This window comes from Poromitra crassiceps, assembly GCF_964638095.1.
Source record: "Poromitra crassiceps genome assembly, chromosome: 3".
Taxonomy (NCBI): Eukaryota; Metazoa; Chordata; class Actinopteri; order Beryciformes; family Melamphaidae; genus Poromitra; species Poromitra crassiceps.
The window spans coordinates 56157772-56179931 of NC_139625.1; the positions used below are offsets into that span (position 1 = coordinate 56157772).

Consider the following 22160-nt stretch of genomic DNA (forward strand, 5'->3'; position numbering starts at 1 on the left):
AACGTCCAGGTTTTGTGTCGGTTGGTGGCTCCATAAACAGCCGGCTAACGTTACGGTGGCTAACGGGTGCTAACGTTAAATTGCAGGTCCGTCCGCCTCGAATTGGAGCCGTCTCGCCGTCTGGCGGCGCCAGCAAGCCCTACATGCTCGGACGCCACTACGCCCTCCCCCCTCCCACCCTCCCTCCTCCTGTGGAAGCTCCGTGTGAAAATGGCGGAGATTGTGTGCCAGGCAGTCTGAATGAAATTGAATGTAACGTTCCCAATTCTATGTATTAAATTCTAAAAAACGACCCTCAACATTTGGGAAGGCTAAGCCACACAACTAGTTCGTTATAATCTAACGTCATGCTTTGAAAGGCGACTTTACGACGATGAGCCAAGGCAACGGCCAATCACAACTCTCATGCAGCTGACGTCACGCACGTATCGTCGCCGTGAAGTCACATTTTCGAGCAGCCCCCGTCAGCCGACGGCGCCCCCTCCCCGTAGGACGGCGCTCCACCCGCCGTCCTACGGGGAGGGCGGGGTGAGGCTCTGACAGGACGACCATGTTTAGGCCTCAAGTCAGTCCCTCTATAAACCATGATCTGTGTCCTCTCACTTTTGATTGACAAATGCTTCCACCTGATTAAAGAAAACATGTAATATTTGATGCAATACATACATCAGTTAACATCACATAATGTATTTTCTTTAATCAGGTGGAAACATTTTCAATAAAGTGGAATGACACAATGGTTTATAATGGAACAGACTTCCCATGCCTGCCCATTCACTTCAATAGAACTCTCCCCAATGCAAAATTTGAACAGCTTTGCCAGTACCATGACAGTAAGAAACGCAGATGTAACAAATCTAACTGACATCACTATTGTGAACACAAAACAAACACTTCTGATATGATATGTTTTAATTAGTAGTGTATCACTCAATACAAAAAATAAAGGCTTTGATAGAACCGAAAGCATATGACTGCTTAGTCTGCAGATAAAACACAATGACAAAAGCCATAGTAATTTAGACTCAGGTGTGCATAAACTACAGGTGAACTTCCTTTTTTAAATACAAAAATGTGAAATAATTATCACTTATCGGACAGGAGAAGCAGATATTTGTCGGTTATAGTATCGGCTGAAAAAAATCCCCCCCAAAGTCTATAAATCTCCCCTATCTGGAGAACATAAGGGGGGAATTCCCCCCCAGTTTGCAAAGTGAATTTTAAGCCCTGAAGAGGTTTCTTAAAAGCGCTTTAAATGTAGGTATACCTACACTGACAAACAGCTGATTGGCACTGTGCCATCTAGGGACACGCAACAACAGTCTTAGAGCATCATTATAAGCCACATTTAGTCTTTGCATGCTGCTTTTCCTGTTGCTGCCCCACAGGTGAGCAGCATACAGCGGTGTACAGTACGCTCTGAACAGTGAGGCTTTGACATCTGACTTACACATGAAATTTACGAATCAACATGTTTGCCTGTGCGTATAGTTTACAATGCTGTCTCTGAAGATCTTTATCATCAGAATCAACATGTTTGCCTGTGCGTATAGTTTATAACGCTTGTAAGTGCCAAATGTGTTCTGGTCATATTTGTGGTTGATTTTGTGCTGTCATATTTTTACTTGTCCATGGGGTGTCGCTGTGCCATGTTACCTGGGCTCAGGTATTCTACATAGGTGCTGCCTTCACCTCTGCTCACTAGGTGTTTGACCCGGAAGGGCAAAGGGTTTTTGACCGCTTCGCTGTGGCGCAACATTTGTTTGGTGTGCTCTGTCTTTTCTGTGTTTGGACAACAAAAAATGGACCGTATTCACGTTGGTGCACTGGAGTAATAAATCCACGTTTTCAACTGAAGGACTGCCTTGATCATTTTCCTACGCAACACACAACAATATCGTATGTATGTAACATCAACTATAGCGAGCGCGTACCCAGGTCATCCGCGGTTTAAGCACCTCAGTAGCCTACAGTAATAGACTGGGCTCCTATAACAACGCTATCTCTGAAGATCTTTATCATCGGACAAATCATCTGTAATACAATGGCCGAGGTATTTAATCTCATTACATACTTCAAGAACATTGTTACTCAAATAAAAATCAGGGAAAACTGACTTTCGATGGTAAATGGACTGCATTTATATAGCGCTTTTATCCAAAGCGCTTTACAATGTGCCTACATTCACACACCGAAGGCGGCAAGCTGCCACGCAGGGTGCTGGCAGTGGCACAGCCATCGGGAGCAATTTGGGGTTCAGTATCTTGCCCAAGGACATGCGAACTGGAGGAGCCAGGGATCGAACCACCGACCTTCTGGTTGGTGGACGACACGCTCTTTCTCCTGAGCCACAGCGCCCCTCGATCTTCTTTACAACGCACAATCATAATGTTACTCTTCTTGCCGTTGTATTGGATGTCACATTCTATACCGTACTAATAATAAATAATGATTGGATTTATATAGCGCTTTTCTAGACACCCAAAGCGCTTCACAGGAATCATTATTCATTCACACCATTCGTACCAGTGGTGGTAAGCTACGGGTGATGTAGCCACAGCTGCCCTGGGGAAGACTGACATACTTCCCGTACTGGGAACATATCTTAAGTAGCTGTTGTAAGCTAGCACTATATGGAGAGAACACAACCAAGTCATCTGCATACTGTACATAAGCTGAGTAAAAACAGTATCTCCAACAACACAGCCAGTTGTACACACATTAAGTTGAGTGGACAAGTCATCCATATACATTAAATAAAAATAAAGAAAGAATCCCCCCTTGCCGGACGCCGTTACCCACACTGAAATGAGCAGACACAGAGTTACCCCATCTTATTTGCATAGATTGATGTATATACCAAAATGCTAAAATTCGTGGCTTGGCTTTGGGACAACTTATTAAACAGTTTATGGTTAACTCTATCAAAAGCCTTAGAGGATCTATAAAGCACAAAAACATTGTTGAGTTTTGGCTTCTATATTTGGTTATTATTTCTTTTAAAGCAAATATACATATGTCTGTTCCGTGTTTACATTTAAAACCAAACTGATTATCAGTGGTAAGAATGTACAATTCAATTCTGTCCAGCAAAATTCTCTCTAGCACTTTAGAGAGTATGCTGGCTAGGGCATTTGAGAGAGAGAGAAGAGACGGGTATCCACCTTATGTTTTAGCTGCCATGATGCCTTACATGAAATATGGGCGCTTCTTCCAGTGTAATCCTCCCAGCTGCCTCCCCCCGTTATGTTGCTGACACAGACACAACATAGCCCGTCTGTAAACGATGTTTCAAAGCTGCAGGCGAATGGATCCAATCATGTCCAGCTTGGCCAAACATCTCTCCGATAAATATCCCGAGTTGTTCAAAGAGCAACAGGTTAGCGGATGTGATAGATAACATTATATTACATTCCCTCAAATCCCGCAATTTTTGGCAAGCGCACGCAGGGCGCAGGCCCTATAACAGGGTGCGCATGCCCTATAACAGGGTTTGTTCGCCCATTTTAGTCACCAATTTGCTAGACTCAGCTCTGTCTTAATCCGTTTCACTTGGTGGTTAGGTGGCGCTGTTGGCGCCGCTCACCAAACGTCTGGAAACCAAGACTACCAATTTGCAAGCCGATTTGATCCCACACATAAACCATAACACCTGCCGCTACCGAACTTGGTAGGTAGGTTCACAGTCGCCTTTTACTATGGGTGGGAAAAATTACACTAGTTGACCACTAGGTGGCACTATAACAGCCCTCTTTACGTTTTGGTCCATAACTGTTGAACCGTAGCATCTATAATCAAAATATTCCTCAGTCTTCCTCAGTCTGGGCTTGGTGCGCTTCATCAGTGTTGTTGTTGAGCTGTATTGTTTCTTCCCTCAGCCCGGGCTTTGTGCGCTTCGTCAGAGTGTTGTGTGGGATGTGTTCAGATGAGAGGAAAGCCTTCCTGCAGTTCACCACCGGCTGCTCCACACTGCCCCCTGGAGGCCTGGCCAACCTGCACCCCCGCCTCACCATCGTCCGCAAGGTACGCAGCCCTGTCACACACACACACAAACAGCCATGCTGCTTCTACCTTCCGGTTTCCTCCCACCACCAAAAGACATTATGTTAGGGTTAATACTCCTGTCAGTGCCCCTGACACTGGCAAAAGAACTGGAGTTGGTCCCCGGGCGCTGCACTGCGGCTGCCCACTGCTCCTAGTTCTAGGAAGGTTCCTAGTCGAGGATGGGTCAAATGCAGAGAATTAATTTCCCCATGGGGATAACTTAAGTTAATGATGTTTTGGACAAACGTCCACTCGGAGTCAAGGATGAACTCATTACAATTTTGGTGATCAAAGGTCAAGGTTACTGTGACCTCAAAAGACATTTTTGGAAATGACAAAGTGATGACATTTTATATCTAAAAGTTCAAAGGTCAACTTCACTGTGACGACATGTTTTGCTTACCACTGTAGCTGAGAACAGGATCTTGGGTCATTCTTCAAAAATGGTGGAAGTACTGTCACTTTTGCAGATGCCAAAATCTTTAAAGTTGAGCTCATAATCACATGAATTATATTGATTTAGACCTGCCCCCCCTTCCCCAGGTGGACGCCACAGACTGCAGCTACCCATCCGTGAACACCTGCGTGCACTACCTGAAGCTTCCAGAGTATTCCTCAGAGGACATCATGAGGGAGCGCCTGCTGGCCGCGACCATGGAGAAAGGCTTCCACCTCAACTGACAAACCCCGGTCCCCGGGCACACTGAGCATGCTCTCCACACGCCGCTCTGACTGACAGACCGGCCAGCCAATCACAGACCGGCCCAACAACTTATCGCCATGCTGGACAGACAGAGGAGGTGCCATTAACCAGACACCTTCTCTCCTCATCTCCTCTCCTCGTTCACCCCCTCTGTCTCTCCTTCAGCCTTCATCTTCCTCACCGGCTGCTGTGTTTCCTGTCGGTTAGGGATGCACCATATTGGATTTTTATTTATTTATTTAACATTTTCTTTCAAATAAACCTGTAAGATCCATCCTACTGAAAAAGGCTTGGACGATGCTCTCCCTGGGTTAGCGTTAGCCTCATTTTATCGGCCTGTCTTGTCGACAGGAATGTGCGTTTGGGGCCGATGGCGATATTTCATTTTAAAGGAACACGCCAACATTTTGGGAGATTTGCCTATTTGCCATCTTCCCGATAGTAAGAAGAGAAGATAGATGCCGTTCTCTTCTCTGTGTGTGTAGTAGAAAAGTAATTAACTACATGCCATCCTGCTAGTTAGCTTCGCACAATGATTGGTAGTCTGCGGAACGGGCTAGCCTACCTACACATTCCAACAGCACCAAAACACTTACCTGTATGTACATGTGACTTGTGCATTCACCATGCTATGAAATAATAATGTAAAATTACAAGGCATTGTAATTTTTAAGCAAATACAAATACAAACTTCTTTCCTAACAAAACTGGAAGTTCCAGGTATGTATTTCCTTCAAAAATGACTGTCTCGAGTCACATGTACACAAGAGTAGATAAGAGCCATTTTGGTGCTGTTGCAATGTGTATTTGGTGACTTAACGGGGGTAGGCTAGCCCGTCCCGCAGACTACCAGTCATTGTGCTAAGCTAACTAGCAGGAGGGGCATGTCGCTATTTTGTACTACATCAGAGCAGAGAAGGGCATGCATCTTCTCGTCTTACTATGGGGAAGATGGCAAATAGGCCAATCTCCCAAAATGTTGGCGTGTTGCTTTAATCCTTTATCGACCGATATCATCGTGCATCCCTACTGTCAGACTCTCCTGGCTGCTGTGTGTGTGTTTGAGGTTGTTTAGTGCCTGGTTTGAATTGTAGCTTCTGTTTTGGGTTCCCTTGATCTCACAGCAACAATCATCATGCTTATTATTAGTTTCTTATTTTCTCATTTTTCTGTATTTTGTTTCGGTTATTTTTCTAACCGGCTCTAAAGGGTCAAAGGTCGAGTGCGTTACAGTGAAGCAAGAGACAGAAACACTGGTTGGCTTGGGCCGTGTGTGTGCGAGCGAGCAAGGCACATTTAAAAAGAAAAAAATACGAAAAAAGAAGCAAGCTCTGCGCTCCCTTGTATTTTCTTTGTATATTATAAACATTTATTTAACTCAAGTTGCAGTTTGAGGTAAACAGATATTTTCAAATGTGTACGCTCCAAAAATAACCATTAAAATGTTTGCAAATTATGATGTCACTCTTTGTCCCGCTGCTTTCTGCTCACACACTCATGTTCTCACAAGTCACATAACACTGGACAGTCTCTCCAGGATGTCGCAGTTTTTTTTGTGATTGTTGCGATCAAAATGCTTTGCAGCAACTTTTCTCAAAAATTGCGATACGATTTGTGAGATTTTATGCGATTTTTTTGTTTTTGTTTTCTGTAAAACTGCGGGAACTAGGAACAATTGGAATTTGAGGAACCTGTTTTGCAGTTTTTGCGGAGAAATCACAGGAATTTAGAAAAATTGCAAGCCCCCACAAATATTGCAGATTGGTTGAATTTGCATTTATTATTGCGATCGCAACAATGCAATTTCCTGGAGGGACTGACTGGATCCATCACATGTATTTGTTCCACTTTAGTATTTATGCCTCCACCGGCGATAGCCAGGCCAGGCCCGGCGCTAGGGGGGGGCCTGACCGGGCCGGGCCCCCCCATTCAACAAACTGGCCCCCCCATTCCAAAAAATAAAAAAAATAAAAAATTTTTTTTTTGCTAAACGTTATTCCGTTTTTCTGTTTTAAAGTTTAACATGGAATCTGGCTGTCATTAGGCATTGATTAACTGAATGCTATTGCTAACTGTTACTTTGAACATCCATTTGCAATGATTCTGGCTGGATATTAACTATTGTAAATTTGTCACAATGAATGCAATTTGTGCACAATGTGTAAATACACTTAATATTAATTGTTTAGGCCTAATTATTTGTAAAGTCACAACACATTAGAGATGTGTGTAGTTCTTCACAGATTTAGCCTCTTCATTTTGCTCTCAAATGCACCAGGTTGACGAATTTTACTTTAAAATGTACAAAATCTTCTTCCGGGGGAGAATCCCCCCGGACCCCCCTTGGGTAGCTTGGCCCCCCCAAGCTAGTGGCAGGCCCCCTCTGTAACTTGGGTCTGGAGCCGGGCCTGAGCCAGGCCGGGGCCATTATGGATTTGGGTTGTCCGTCCGTACAATGTTCGTTAACCCGATATCTGAGGAACGTCTTGACAGGATTTCATCAAATTTGCCTCGAACGTCGACTTGGACTCAAGGATGAACTGATTCCATTTTGGTGGTCAAAGTTCAAGGTCACTGTGACCTCACGAACGCCATTCCTAAGTTTTGTGATTGTTGCGATCAAAATGCTTTGCAGCAACTTTTCTCAAAAATTGTGATACGATTTGTGAGATTTTATGCGATTTTTTTGTTTTTGTTTTCTGTAAAACTGCGGGAACTAGGAACAATTGGAATTTGAGGAACCTGTTTTGCAGTTTTTGCGGAGAAATCACAGGAATTTAGAAAAATTGCAAGCCCCCACAAATATTGCAGATTGGTTGAATTTGCATTTATTATTGCGATCGCAACAATGCAATTTCCTGGAGGGACTGACTGGATCCATCACATGTATTTGTTCCACTTTAGTATTTATGCCTCCACCGGCGATAGCCAGGCCGGGGCCATTATGGATTTGGGTTGTCCGTCCGTACAATGTTCGTTAACCCGATATCTGAGGAACGCCTTGACAGGATTTCATCAAATTTGCCTCAAACGTCGACTTGGACTCAAGGATGAACTGATTCCATTTTGGTGGTCAAAGTTCAAGGTCACTGTGACCTCACGAACGCCATTCCTAAGTTAGTTAATGCGATATCTCCGGTACGGCTTGATGAAATTTCGTCCAATTTGACTTGAACGCCGACTTGGACGCAAGGATGAACTGATTACATTTTGGTGATCAAAGGTCAAGGTCACTGTGAGCTCTCGAATGCCATTTTCAAGCTTGTTAACGTGATATCTCAGGAACGCCTTGACGGAATTTCATTTAATTTGCCTCAAACGTCCACTTGGACTCAAGGATGAACTGATTACATTTTGGTGGTCAAAGGTTAAGTAAGGTCACTGTGACCTCCCGAACGCCATTTTCAAGCTCGGTAACGCCATATCTCAGTAACACCTTGACGAAATTTCTTCACATTTCTTCACAAATTTCTTCACAAGCCTGGACAGACATGCATGTCGACTGCTCACCTGTTGCCGGAGGCATATATCCAGGGTGCGATCATTCTAGTTTAGTATCAAGAGGTCATGTGACTCAGCCTGTATCGAGAGGTGGTCATGTGACTCAGCCTGGTGTGTTTCAGTGAACCTTTGTGCTCTAGTAGGGTGGTAATAAGGCAATATGAGTTCCTTAAGATAGAATGTGCCTGACCATTATGTGCCTTATAGGTGAGGAGAAGGATTTTAAATTATATTGTGGATTTTACAGGAAGCCAGTGCAGAGAAGCTAGTTTGGGAGAAATATGGTCTCTCTGCTGTGATAAAGGCAGCAGAATCCTTCCTGTCCTGCATTACATCCAACCAGTAAGAAATAACTAAACCAGATGATGCCCCAGCAGGTCATGATGTTACTGCATGTGGTCTTGACTGGTCTCCAAATAAAATGCAGTCCTCTTTGTCGGAGACCAAGCCAAGACCATCAAAATGGTCCATCAAAGAAAGTGGGGCAGGTCATCCCAGTACCATCCTGGGGGGTGGGGATCACTTCAGGGGCGGAGCCTCAGCTGTCTGCCATCTTGTCGAGTGTGGTGTTATTATGATCCCACTGCAGTTGTGGGCAGAACACGCCCTGCGCCCGCCTACACAACATTCATGCGCCTGGAGCAAGCCAATATACCCCCCAGTCACATTTTGACAGCTCAGGCTCACACTAACCTTACGTCACCATGCATGCGCTCTCTCAAAGGAGAAGGCTCACACATCATATATTTTAGACCATATCAACCTATTCATAGTGATGTTATTCCATTTCAGATATCTGCATCTGCATAGGCAACTTGAGCAGATAATGCCTGCTATTCAGAACGTGGGGAGCTCTTGAGTCTTGCACTCAAGTCAAATTATCTGAGGATAAACATGTTTTAGACAATAATGTGTAATGAAAATAACAGGTAACTTAACGTTATATGTCACGACAGTTCCACCACCGCCTTGCCTAGGCTATCAGATTGAGGCGAGATGAAAATACCTGGTGCGCTACTCAGAACAGTCTGCATGGGGGCCTGCCTGCCCAATTCTGGCGCTTGAGTGCTGCGTAGGGCGTGTTCTGCCCACAACTGCAGTGGGATCCATAATAACGTGGTGAGGAGCGGCGTTTCAGCTGTCAGCCATCTTGTCGAGTGCGGAAATGGAAGCCTCAGCTGTTGGGCATCTTGTTGAGTGCGGTGAGGGGCGGAGCCTCAGCTGTCTGCCATCTTGTCGAGTGTGGTGAGGGGCGGAGCCTCAGCTGTCGGCCATCTTGTCGAGCGTAGTGAAGGGCAGAGCCTCAGCTGTCTGCCATCTTGTCAAGTGCGGTGAGAGGAGCCAGGATGCGGCTCTTGTTGGTTTCCACTACATGGCCATTCTGGATCATCTCGTCCAGGATGATGTGAACTCTGTCCAAGTTGAACATGATCTGAGAGTGTGTCAAGGACAAGGAAACATCTGTGACTGCAGCAATTTTTTTCTCATGTAGGCAGACACCTGCTGTCACTGCTGCCCATTCATTTTGTATTGGATATGTTGCCCGGTATCCCAGCAAAACTGGGCGGAGGGGGAAACAAGTATGGAGACCAGGGTGTACCATGAAGTAAAACAAAAAGCGAATAAAGAATAAAGTAACGTTGTAGAACAGGGAGAGACAGATGGAGAAGCGGCAGCCACAACCGACACCAGCAGTACTCTCCCACAGTAAAAACAGACAGTATTGACATTTGTATTTGCATGAGTTGGCAGTCTGATGTTGAGTAAAGGATACATCCAGTTCACTCTGTTGGGAGACAGAAAACAAACTGTTGTGGTTAGAAAACAACTTAGATAGACAGACAGACATTGGTCAGACAGACAGAGTGATAGACAGAGAGACAGTGGACAGACAGGCAGGCAGTGGACAGTAGACAGGCAGACAGAGTTTGGACTCACCACCCGGCTGAAGTATTTATCCAGAACCTCCACAAAGTTATGAACCAGCTCGTAGATGGACAGCTCGTTCTGCCAGAGACAATGACAACAACAATTCTGTTACTTGACAGTCTGTCTCACTGCTTAGGCTCGTTCTGCCAGAAACAACAACAACATTGTTACTGTACAGCCTGTCTCACTGTCTACAGCCTGTCTCACTGAATGTCTACAGCCTGTCTCACTGAATGTCTACAGCCTGTCTCACTGTCACATTGCTTCAGTATGAATGGAAGCTGTGAGCTGATGAGATCAGGAGGAGACTTACCTCATCCTCGGAGATGCCGACCACGATGTAGAGCGCCGCATACTGTCTGTACACCAGACGGAAGTCCTGATACTCCACAAAGGAACACTGCATAGACAGACAGGAAGTCAGACAGGCAATCAAACAGACAGGCAGGCAACTCCGTGCAGCGTGAATCACATTCCCAATTAATGGACATTCAGTAAATTCACATGAAGAATCATGTTTTCAATAGTTTGCTGCTGTTTATAATTTAATCTGTACTCCCCTTTTGCCATTTTGCTACTGAAGTCTTTTGGCATTGTGTCTGTAGTAACCTTATCTATCTATCCCCACCATAAATGGGAGCTCGGGCTCTGTCTGTCCCACTGTGATTGTCTGACTGACATCATCCGTGATGTCATAAATCCCACTGTGACATCATCAGTGATGTCATCAGGGATGTCATAAATCCCACTGATGTAACCAGTGATGTCATAAATCCCACTGATGACTGATGTCATAAATCCCAGCGAGTGACATCACTGAAGAGGATCATTAGCTCCTGAGAAAAGGGCTGACTACTGCTGAGAAAAAGCGAGCTCCATGGGCCAGAGAAGGTGCTAAAGCTCCTCCAGCCAAGAAACCCACGACTGATGAGGGAGCTCGGGCTCTGTTTCTCTGTCCCACTGTGACATCCGTGATGTCATAAATCCCACTATGACATCATCAGTGATGCTGGTCTCATTGGCCACACAGCAGAGGAGTTGCGGGCAAGGCCGCGCAGCGGCCGAGCTGCGAGTGCGAGCTGCAGGGCCAGCTTGGCGAGCTGCAGGGTCAGCTCAGCGAGCTACAGGACGGGCGAGGCCGCGAAGTGGCCGACCTGGAATGTCCTTGAACCACCTGGAAAGTCCTATTTAAATCAGCACTATACAAAAAAAGTGCATGAAAACACCGAACACCACAATGTGTCAGTTCAATCATTAAACAGCAAAACAGGCAGGCCTCGGCCCCGACCCGGCCCTAGCTAGTGATGTGAAAATCAGCCCTAGGGTCGGGCCGGGCCTCGGGTTCGGGCCAGAATGCAGGGCTCTACCAGGGGGCCCCTGTTCAGGACTCTGGGACTGTTTCTTTTAAGTGGAGCCATTGCGGTCGCATTATCCGTTAGTTTGTTTGGGTTAAGGTGAATTCTGGGGGGGCATGTGTGGCGGTACCACACCACAGACAGAGAGGCATTTACTTTATTTGGTATTTAACATTCACCTTGTTGCCGCGGGCCCTTTAAGGGGTGGAGTTCGTGGGTCTTGCGAACCTAGAGTGTTGCCGTAGTTTCCGGGTTACCTCTGTCCAGTTGTAGCAAGTTGTTGACATGTCATGTAGCCACAGGATACATGTAATGTAAATAGTTGGTGTGTGTGGAATAAATCCCATTGGATTCAGACCTACCGTCTCTTCATTCCTGCAGACACTGTAACATTTCTCAGTCATTGCTATAGCCTATTTCTAGAATAAGTCAGTCATTTCTATAAAATGATAATTGCAGTAATAATTCAGGCACCACTAATGGTCTGATTTATGATCTGATGTGCATTATTCCTATTGTTCTACAGTATGTTTCCATACTGTACAACAATATGGAAACATATTACTCCACTGGTTAGACACCATGCAGGCTGGCAGAAAAAATATGTTATGCATGTAACTATTTGTGTGTGTGTGTGTGTGCGCACACCACTGCCTGCTCGTCTCTCTCCCTCTCTGCTTAGGCAGACTGTATAGGTTTAGACAACTAAATAGGCTGGCCAGCCAATGCCATCATCAATCAGTATAACATTAGGGAGACATATGACAACTTCAAATGTTTGTTAAAAAGGTGAATAATTTACGTGTTTCATGTCATTCTTTTTTTTATTTTTCTGTTTTTCTTATTGGAAAATCAAATTATTTGGAGGTTCCAAATCCCTTTATTTCACTCATGGCCTTTGAGCGGCAAAAAAATGTGTGACACCGAAAGCCAATTGGCCTTGCCTAAAATGGCGAAATTCCAAGCCTGTAGTAGACTCAACTTTGATGACTTGGACTCGGGCAATGGGGACTTGACTCAGACTCTTCTTTGGTAACTCAGACTTGGAACACTGGGGACTCGGACTCGACTCAGACTTGAGATATAGTGACTTGACTTAACTACAACACTGATTGTGCCCGATGTGCAAATGAACCGATCCAGTGTGGAGTTTTTAATGCGTGCTGGAAAAAAGCACAATGATCCTGATTCCTCGCTTGCGCCAGTGTTTCCCATACATAAAGGAATTTGTGGCGGGCCGCCACAATAAGATGTTGACCAAAAAGAAGAAAAAAAAAAAAAAAATTACAGTGCACCTGAACGCAACATGCAAGATATCCGCTGAATAAGTGTCCAATAAATGTTCATGTCATTCTGGCCAATACTTCTGTTATAGCATTTCAGTCTGGAATATGGAATATCTTTCAATAATCTATGATTTAGCTGCTAAATTGTCAAATACCGCCATCTGCTCGCTACCCAGGCACTTATGTATGTACTTAACCTAACTAACTTAACCTAACTATCCGGTGTGCACAACACTGTCAGCCTAAACTCCGGCTGACACCCCAAAAACCTACAATCCGCTACAGAAAAATGTATATTGTTTGTTTATTAACTGGCCCCTTGCCTTCTATCATTTCACGAAAGTGGCAAAGCAAGTTGAGTATCCCTGACCTATAGGGAGAAATTTAGTTTGTCATTGTAAACCCACAGCACAGTAATGATGACATGTTCTTCATAGATCTAGCCTTTTAATTTTGCTCTTAAGCTTTCTCAAAGTACACCAAATTCATGCATTTTACTTTAAAATGTTTAAAAAAATCTCGCGGGGGGCATGCCCCCACACCCCCCTAGGGGGTCTGCGGTCCCCCACCACAAATACTCAAAATCCTGTGGGAAACACTGCTTGCGCTCTTGTCTTTTTACTTTTGATTTCACACTGGCTCTCTGTGTGTGTGTGTGTGTGTGTGTGTGTGTGTGTGTGTGTGTGTGTGTGTGTGTGTGTGTGTGTGTGTGTGTGTGTGTGTGTGTGTGTGTGTGTGTGTCTCTCTCTTTCTCCCTGCCGACTTATATAATTTTCTCGCGGCCCGGCAGCAAATGCTTTGTGGCGCGGCACCCGCTGGTTGGGAACCACTGATGTAGCTGGTTTTCAGGGGAGCTGTAGGAAGGAGAAGACGTTTAAACCTGTGTATTGACAGAGTTCATTCTGCACCTTAGTGAAAATGTAGCCAGAGAGACAGACGGACAGACAGACAGGTACCTGGTCTCTCCTTCTGCTCAGAGCCTGTCTCACCACCTCGGCCTCTAGCTGGGACCTCCTGCTGAGCGGCACCGGCTGGTAGAACCTGGAGAGCCGGGTCTGACCCTGTCTGTTCACCATCAACACAAACTGGATCATCCTCCAATCTGATTAGCTGCTGCAGACCAGAGGGCAGAGATCACAGGGAGGTCACAACAGGGTCACAGTGAGGTCACAGTGGGGTCACAATGAGGTCACAGTGGGGTCACAATGAGGTCAGAGATGTAATCAAACAAACAGTGTCCATGTTGTCCCCGACCAGTGACTAGTTCCACCCTGTAGGTCAGCAAAATTGTATTTAAACATTTTGGTTTGGGACAATGAAAGGACAGATATTTCTGTTGCCTACTGTCCATTTTCACTCCAGCCATTTTGTCTCTCAAGGCAGGGTAACCACAATAACATTAACGGTGGTTTCCAACTTCCATTCCATTTATGCCTACCCCACACTACAGGATTTTCAAATCCTTGAAGATTATAAAAATCTTGAGAGCCCACACACTACAGGACAGAGAGAGCCGATTTTTTTAACATTTCAATCTTGGGACACACACACAATCGCGTCTGTTCAAACGCAACCCCACACACTAGAAGATTATGCCGAAGATTCACCTTGGAAGCAGGGCTCGACGTTAACTTTTAAAATGTCTATTCAGTGTGCGCACCGGGTGTAGTAGTAGTAATAATGATAATAATAATAATAAAATCCCCCAAATGTACGATAATTTCATCATTTTGTGACACAGTCGAATCCTACGTCTATGAGAGTCTAGCTAGCCTGTGATCAGCCAGCCCCCCTGACATAGGCGTGCCGAAGGCGTGCCGCGCTGGGGAGGGGGCGTACGATAATTTCACTCCAAAAATGATAATTTTGACCCTCTGGTACGATAATTCAACATTTGCCATCTGGCAACACTGGTTGTAGGCTACATGCTTTGCAGTATAGCATTATGCTGGAATTATGCTTGAAGTTTGGGGTGTCGCACGGAAATGAGAGACACTGAATCTTGACGAGGAAACGTGTGGAGCTTTTATACACTGTGTGGGTTTCTGCTCGCGGAAGTCTTGAAAACTCCACTTTGTCCGCCCAGCCGCGTTCATTCGGGGTGTAGACCTACTGTGCACGGGAAAACCGTCTGCACAGGTGCCTTGTGGAGGGGGCGTCTGCTGATTTGACTCACTTTTCCGTGCGGACACTCGCCGATGCGGGAAGCATATGAGACCTAAGCGCTTGTTGTAGGCTACATGCTTTGCAGTATAGCATTAGTTTTCCGTCCCGTTCAAAGACGCACGGGTATTTCACCTCGATGACAATTTCCTCGTTCTTTGTTTCTGTGCGGGGCTGCGAGCGGACGCGGACCAGATTATTTTGCGAAAAACTGTAATGGAAACGCAGCTACTACTGGCTCTCTGCTCAAGATGCAATCGCCTGTCGGGTTGTAAATATCTAACATGTTAGATATGCCTGATTCACAATCGGGAAGAGGCAGTCTTCCCGATTGTGAATCTTTGAACCCCACACACTACAGGATCATTTGGGAAGATTATCTGCCTGACGCGGCTCAAATCGGGAGCACCCCTGAGAAAATCGGGAGGGGGGAATCTTGGCCATAATCTTGCAAATTATCCTGTAGTGTGGGGTAGGCATTAGTTGTTCCAGTGCCGGGGCCCTCATTAATGTTATTGGAAACACCTGTGTTTACCCTGCTTTTGAGACGCAAAATGTCTGCTGTGAAAAGGGTCTAATTAGGCTTACAGGTTATATGAATCAGAATCACTTTTATTGCCACAATATGTAAAGGAATTTGTCTTAGTGTAATATGCAGCGTAGCTGTCATATCAATATTCAGAAGATAAAAAGTTTTGTTAAGCCCTCCTCAACTCCAAGCATCTTATTTCTAGATTTGTATGTCTGACAACTGCACCATGGCCCCCACTGAGAGGACCATCTGGTGACACCTAAGCCATTTCTAAACATGAAGTCTGGACTATGCCCGGTAAATCGGGGCAGGGTATTTACCGGTTTTATCCTTCTAGACATGAGGGATCTATACAGGGGAAATGTTCCGTATTTTGGCTGAGTAGAGTGGCGGGGATGGGGCTACGTGTGTTGAACAGTGCTGCTGCCTGCTGCACAGAGAGGCAGGCAGAGAGACAGCGCAGAATTGAACAGAATATAGGCTACAAATTCTCTGCACTGGATCTAAATAAATGTTTCGAGTGCATTTATTCCTCTAGTAGTCTACTCTTTATAGCTCTATAGGTGATCTTTATTCCAATGCTCTCATTAAGAGGTCGACTTTGCAGCGGGAATATGCCTATATTACGTACGGCATTCAACAGGCATGTCATTCTGTTCAAGCTTGGGACGCAGACCATTCGTTATTGCATTCATTTGCGGACACAAATATGAGCCAATATTTCCTCTACATTGTCTGATGAGAAAACACTGCAGCTTAAAACGTGTGTGGGCATTGGGGAATAAACTCACGACAGTGGAGAGGAGTCTGAGCGCCAGGCGCGGCTTGTCTCTCTCCAACACCGGCAGAAAAAATATATATTATTCACAATTTTCAAACAAATGATTGAACTAACATGATGTCGGATTAAGTGTAAACAAAAAAAGCAGAAATTAATTTTAAAAACTCAGAACAAAAATGTGTTTCTGGTAAACTAATTTCCACTTTAAAGAGCGCCTCAATCAGCCGCCCCTGTCCGTGGAGAGGGGAGTGTGTTCTGGCTTCTCTCATCTCTGCCACTTGGCTGTCCTCTCTCGCTGATCATGAGTTTGCAGTTTAATTCATTGATATGCCGAACGATTAATTCATATATACATGAACGTTAATAGTAGGCACTTATCACCCAATAGCCTATGTAGGCTATCATCTCCATGTTGCATTTTCAAACTGGCAGATGGAGGAAAAGAAACGATTCAACTTTTACTTGTTTACTCACCAATTTGTCTCTCTTCCAAATAATCCAGCCACGTAAACAAGTCCATTCATGAAATTATTATAATTTTAAAAAAATGCACGGGAACATTAATGGTTTGTATGTGCTATTTAACCACCCGCCCGCTCACAGCATGTTCCGGAAAATGTGCTGGGAGCTGCTAAACTACAGCCGCTCTGCCAGGGACGCGGATCTTGTACTAGGGGCTGGGGTAGAAAAGTTCCAAGCTCGCGGGAGTGCGCATATACAGGATCATTGTTGCTAAACATGCAGGCTGACCGGGTAGCGTCTGGGAATGTTCAGGAATTCACTGAATGTTTAGAAATGGCTCAAGTCACCAGATGGTCGACCTTCTTCTGCTTGTACGCAGACTTGTCTCCATCTGAGATGAGCCCTATGAGAGTGGTTCTTTCCCCGAACTTCAGGAGCTTGACGGACTGGTGACTGGAGGTGCAGCTGTTGGTGTACAGGCAGAATAAGTATGGAAACAGGACACCACCCTTAACAGTTAAAGTGCTGATAGTCCCAATATTATCCAGCTCCGGCCAGAACCGACGAGAAGAGTCAATATTTACAGTGCACAGCCACTTGGATAAATACACAATGTACAATAAATAAAATATTAAAATTGGCTAAGTGCGTGGTGTGTCACAATTGTGATGTCACGATTGTGATGTCATCCGTGATGTCACTTGAGCCAATTGTGATGTCATCAATGATTTTACTCGAGCAAATGTGTGGTAGTATGAGCCGATGGCACAATTGTAATCCTTGCCTTTAATCAATTTTTTTACTGAATGTAACTGTAATCTTCATTAGCCTACATCTTTTTTTCTGTAACTGTAAGGGATTACGGTTACTTTTTGTATCCTGATTACAGTAACCGGATTACATGTAATCAGTTACTTCCCAAGCCTTTCTGCTACTTGAGTAGTTTTTTACAAGATACTTTTTATGCTTACTCAAGTAATTATTTGAGTATGGGTATTTTTTTCTTCTACTTGAGTAAATATATTATAAAGTAACAGCTGTACTTTTACTTGTCTTGAGTATCATTTTCACTCTCAGCACTTTTCTCAACCAGGGGGGTAGGCTACACGTCGTACGTACCCTAGGGGTACTTGAGCAGCTTGCAGGGGGTACGTTGAAAGATTGGGGTAATGGGGATTACAATGTATTTACAAAATGATAAACCATTTATATAAACATTCCAAGTAATTTAAATGTAAACCCATTGCTAAAATGGTACGACATGCAGGCAGGCAGGCAAGCAGGCAGGCAGGCAGACAGACAGACAGACAGACAGACACTGACCTGAGAATAACAAGAAGACAGAAGAGAGACCCTGACACCGCTGTTAACCGGTTAAACAGACGAGCTAGCATACGGGCTAACGTGTTAGCTCCCTGGTAGTCTCACGTAGTCAGACCCAGAGTGATGTATATAGAAGAGTCGCGACATTTTGGACCTCCGCTGACGCCACTCTCTTACTAGATTGCTCTGGTCAGACCCACCGTCGACGTCAGCAAGCTTCCAACCACGAATTTACGGCTGGTGTAGAGTACGGATTCAACGCCTGTGTGCTGTCAGCGAATATAGAGCTCTGTTATGGCTATTAGCGAATATAAGAAGTTCCGGTGAGGTTTTTCAAAGTAAAAGAACGATTCTGCACAATAGAGCAGACAGAGGCGATTGAAAAATGATTATTTTCCACATTAAACTAATAAACTAAGCATTTAAATGAAGCTATACAATACAAATTATGTTTCTGTATGACAATAACTGTTTCAATAACATTGAGAACATTCTTCTCAGTATCTTAATAGATAAAAGCTGTTCACTGGAGTGCATAGCATTTACAAATTGGACACTGGACAGGATTGTGTTGAAAGTGGCAGCACAAACGATATATGCACGAGCTCGGGTAGACCTCCTCTATCACATCACACTCTCAGCTAACCTCGGGAGGAGTAAAAAAAAAACATGGCAGGCCGTCAAACCCCCCCAGAGGTCACTCATATTGACATTTTTGTACAAATATTGGACATTGTACACCCCTGTGTCGAAAGTGGCAGCAAAACGATATATGCACATGCTCAGGAAGACCTCCTCTATCACATCACACTGTCATCTAACCTCGGGAGGAGTAAAACAAACATGGCAGGCCGTCAAACCCACCCAGAGGTCACTCATATTCAAGGGGGCTGGAAGGAGGGTGCTACAGCACCCCCTGGTGGCCAGGGCCGTAACCAGGGTTCCGAAATAGGGGGAGTCCAGCAAGGGGAGGCGGATTCGCCGAAAAAATTTTGAGGGTTTTTTCCCCCCTTTTTTAGCCATATTTAGAGTAATATATCATTTTAAATCAACATTAGGATTATACTGTTGTGATGTCATTATTCAGTATATTCTCTTTCATGTCACCACCTGCTCAGCTCTCCTGTCAACATAATTGTAACTAACAAACACAAACTGTTTTAGCCAAATTCATATCAAAATGACACCTACAAACACAGGTACACAACCCAAGCCGTACACAACACACAAAGTCATCATCGATAATAAAAAAACATACAGAGGGACATTTATTTATTCCTGATAGGAACGATTGAAAAATAAAATAAAATATATTATGTTGTTTTTAACTTTACACCACCTCTTTTTGTTACTTATTGGGTCATGAAACTGAAACCATGCATATAGCCACCTGCATACCTGACTTCGGGAGCTTGGCAATTGGCATCATGCATGATTAGCCAGTAGCATCCCAACGTGTCACACAGGTAACATTACTTAAGAGACAGACTAGACACTTACTTTCTTGGTTGTTGCTAAAAAATCTGTCAGTGTCACTCACTGTCTGTCGTTCACTCGCTCACTGTCTCGCAGCTCGCTCACCTTCAATTATCTCGCCAGGCAGACAGACAGTCATCACTCACCACCATGCTGCTGCTCTCTCGGAATGAAGTTACCGCGGACGCGGCGTCAGATGACTTCCTGCCTGACCTGCCTTTCGTTTCAAAATAAAAGCGATCCCGTGTTTTTCATGCTTTTCCATGCAGATTGTTTTATTTTTTTACAATCTTCGTTCTCAGGACACTCTACAATTTTCTGTTCCCAAAGTCCGAACTGAATTGGGGAAGAAAGCTTTTAGGTTCTCTGCACCCACCGCATGGAACAGTCTGCAGTCTGATCTTAAACTTAATAGCTTAGTAACCTTAAATGGTTTTAAGGCTATGGTAAAATCTCTTGAGAACAGACTGTCTGTATGCAAATGTTTTATTTGATCATTTTAATGTTTTTCAATTGTATGTGTTTATGTGTTTGTTTGTTGTAACTTTGTGTTGCTGCTGTTTCTTGGCCAGGTCTCTCTTGTAAAAGAGATCTTTGATCTCAATGGGACAAACCTGGTTAAATAAAGGCTAAATAAAAAAATAAAAATAAAAAAATAAAAATCTCTGAAATATTAGGGGAGGACCTCCCCGTGCTCATAGCTAGTTACGGCCATGCTGGTCGCAAGAGATGGGATTTTTGAAATTGTTGGATTTGGCTGTCTTGTGTTTATAACAGCAACAAAACGCATTAAAAAACAGTTTGTGCTTCCCAGCTCTAATCTTATTTCATACACTCTCTCTTCAAAAGTGTTTGATTTTCATCATAATCTGGTTTTCCATCATAATAATAATAAGTTCAGTGTTTATGCCTGTGTTGCTGTCTGTTGTAGTGTAAAACGACTAAGCAGGTGCTTACATGAAAGTGAGTGAGAAAAGGAGAAGATACTGAATAATGACATCACAACAGTATAATCCTTATGTTAATTTAAAATTAAATATTCTTCTAGTCCAAAAAACGTCAAATTTTCTTTGGCGCTGCCCTTGCGGGCAGCACCGAGAGTCCATTCCTCACAGCACCGCCTACCTAACAGTCCTTCCAGCGCCACTGCTCATATTGACATTTTTGTAAAAATATTGGACACTGTACACCCAGCCGACCTATGTCGAAAGTGGCAGCACAAACGATATATGCACATGATATAGGCTACATACTTTATATACTTTATATATGTAACAGACTGTTCTGTAGGCTATCTGTTCATGTGTACTCTTATTGTGAAGTCCGGAAGAGGAAGTGGACAGTGTGTTCACTCACTAAACACATGAACAGATACAGAACAGTCTGTTACATATACTTTGTTTATTGTTTTAATCTGCGAACTAACCATTTTTCTATGCCTTTTAAAAACATGAATTACGCCGCTTTTACTCTGAAGGCTGAACGTCCAAACCGGAATTCATACATTCGCTAGCTTGCGCAAACGGAAGTGTTATATTAGTGGTTCATGACGGAGCTGTTGCTGATGGGACAGAGGTCTTCAGGTACAAGGGGAAATGGAAAAAATAAAGATGGTGGTGGTTCCTGAATATTATGGACATTTCTGGAGAGGAGATTGAGAATACTTTGAGGGATGAATTTGCACAGACTCGGACAAGTGTGTCTGGGTCATAGAATGGGCATTGCTATGAATGGGAGCACATTGTTGGGTGGACACATGAAGATCATTGTAATTAGTTGCACTAAGATTGAGGAATACAAAATTCAATAGGTGGCGGTAATGCACCAAATCTGTTTGGCAACCGCCATAAAACTCAATAGAAGAAGAAGAAGAAGAAGATCCTATCCGTCCATTGTTGAGATTTTATGAAGGGAATGGATTGACAGGGACCACATGCAACGTTACAATTGGAATTGCCCATGGTGTTGAATAATATTGCCAACGGGTAAGCTTCGTTCATGCTACGGAATCATCTGCTGTTAACGTTAATGTCTGAGATTTAGGATTTAGGCTTGTGGACTGAAATCACAGATGTTGCTACGTTAATTGAGCTGTTAGTGGAAGCTAACGTCGTTAGCCACTGCTGTAATACTAGTGAAGCTGTCATCCTCGCCCAGCATCCAAAACATGTTCAGCGTTATTTCACAACAATACCAAAGATCAATCTCAAGCAGAGTTTGTTTAGGGCAAACCCCCATCTACCCCGCCTTAATTGGCGAGACTAACATTTTCTTAACCTTAACGCTAGCTACGTTTGTGTTACGGTATCTGTCACTGACTGTCACTTGTCATGTTGTTAGCTATAGCGGCGAAATGATTAAGTTAACTGTTGTTTGGTTAGTATGCTTTGTTAACGACCAAGGTAACGTCGTTAATGTTATAACCTTGTACAGCTAATACACTTTGCTAGTGTGATAGATGACGCAATGTGTGTATTTGGCAACGAAAGGCTAGGGTTTCCACATGCCCTTGAAATCCTTCAAGTTGTGAATGTGAGGGGGCGAATCAAGGCATTGAAAGTTATAGAAAATAGACATGACATGGTCATTGAAATGAAAGTGCTTA

The 22160-nt window shown here is 44.1% G+C and overlaps 3 protein-coding genes across 4 annotated transcripts in view; 2 read left to right on the top strand and 1 right to left on the bottom strand.

Annotated features, from left to right (window-relative positions):
• hectd1 (HECT domain containing 1) overlaps positions 1–9526 on the top strand; it is a 167895-nt gene extending 158369 nt beyond the window's left edge. The window contains exons 43-45 of one of the 2 annotated variants that reach the window (XM_083632869.1): positions 3879–4023; positions 4588–7905; positions 8228–9526. In XM_083632869.1, coding sequence (XP_083488995.1) covers positions 3879–4023; positions 4588–4725 — 283 coding nt within the window. In that variant the 3' untranslated portion in view covers positions 4726–7905; positions 8228–9526. Of the gene's footprint in view, positions 1–3878; positions 4024–4587; positions 7906–8227 lie in introns of those variants that run through there. The other variant, XM_083632870.1, reaches the window with a different exon arrangement.
• A 25-nt stretch (positions 9527–9551) lies between these two features.
• ap4s1 (adaptor related protein complex 4 subunit sigma 1) lies at positions 9552–18192 on the bottom strand (the record flags this gene model as incomplete). The annotated part of the gene is made up of 6 exons (XM_083632871.1): positions 18080–18192; positions 13775–13931; positions 10491–10577; positions 10187–10255; positions 10023–10034; positions 9552–9680 (listed from the first exon to the last, which is right to left on the bottom strand). Exons 2-6 carry the CDS (start codon positions 13910–13912, stop codon positions 9552–9554), a joined length of 435 nt encoding a protein of 144 aa, XP_083488997.1. The 5' UTR covers positions 13913–13931; positions 18080–18192.
• Positions 18193–21449: 3257 nt separating this feature from the next.
• Positions 21450–22160, top strand: part of trak2 (trafficking protein, kinesin binding 2) — a 49300-nt gene continuing 48589 nt past the window's right edge. The window contains exon 1 of the mRNA XM_083634024.1: positions 21450–21540. The gene's annotated coding sequence lies outside the window, so the exon portion shown is untranslated. The remainder of the gene's footprint in view (positions 21541–22160) is intronic.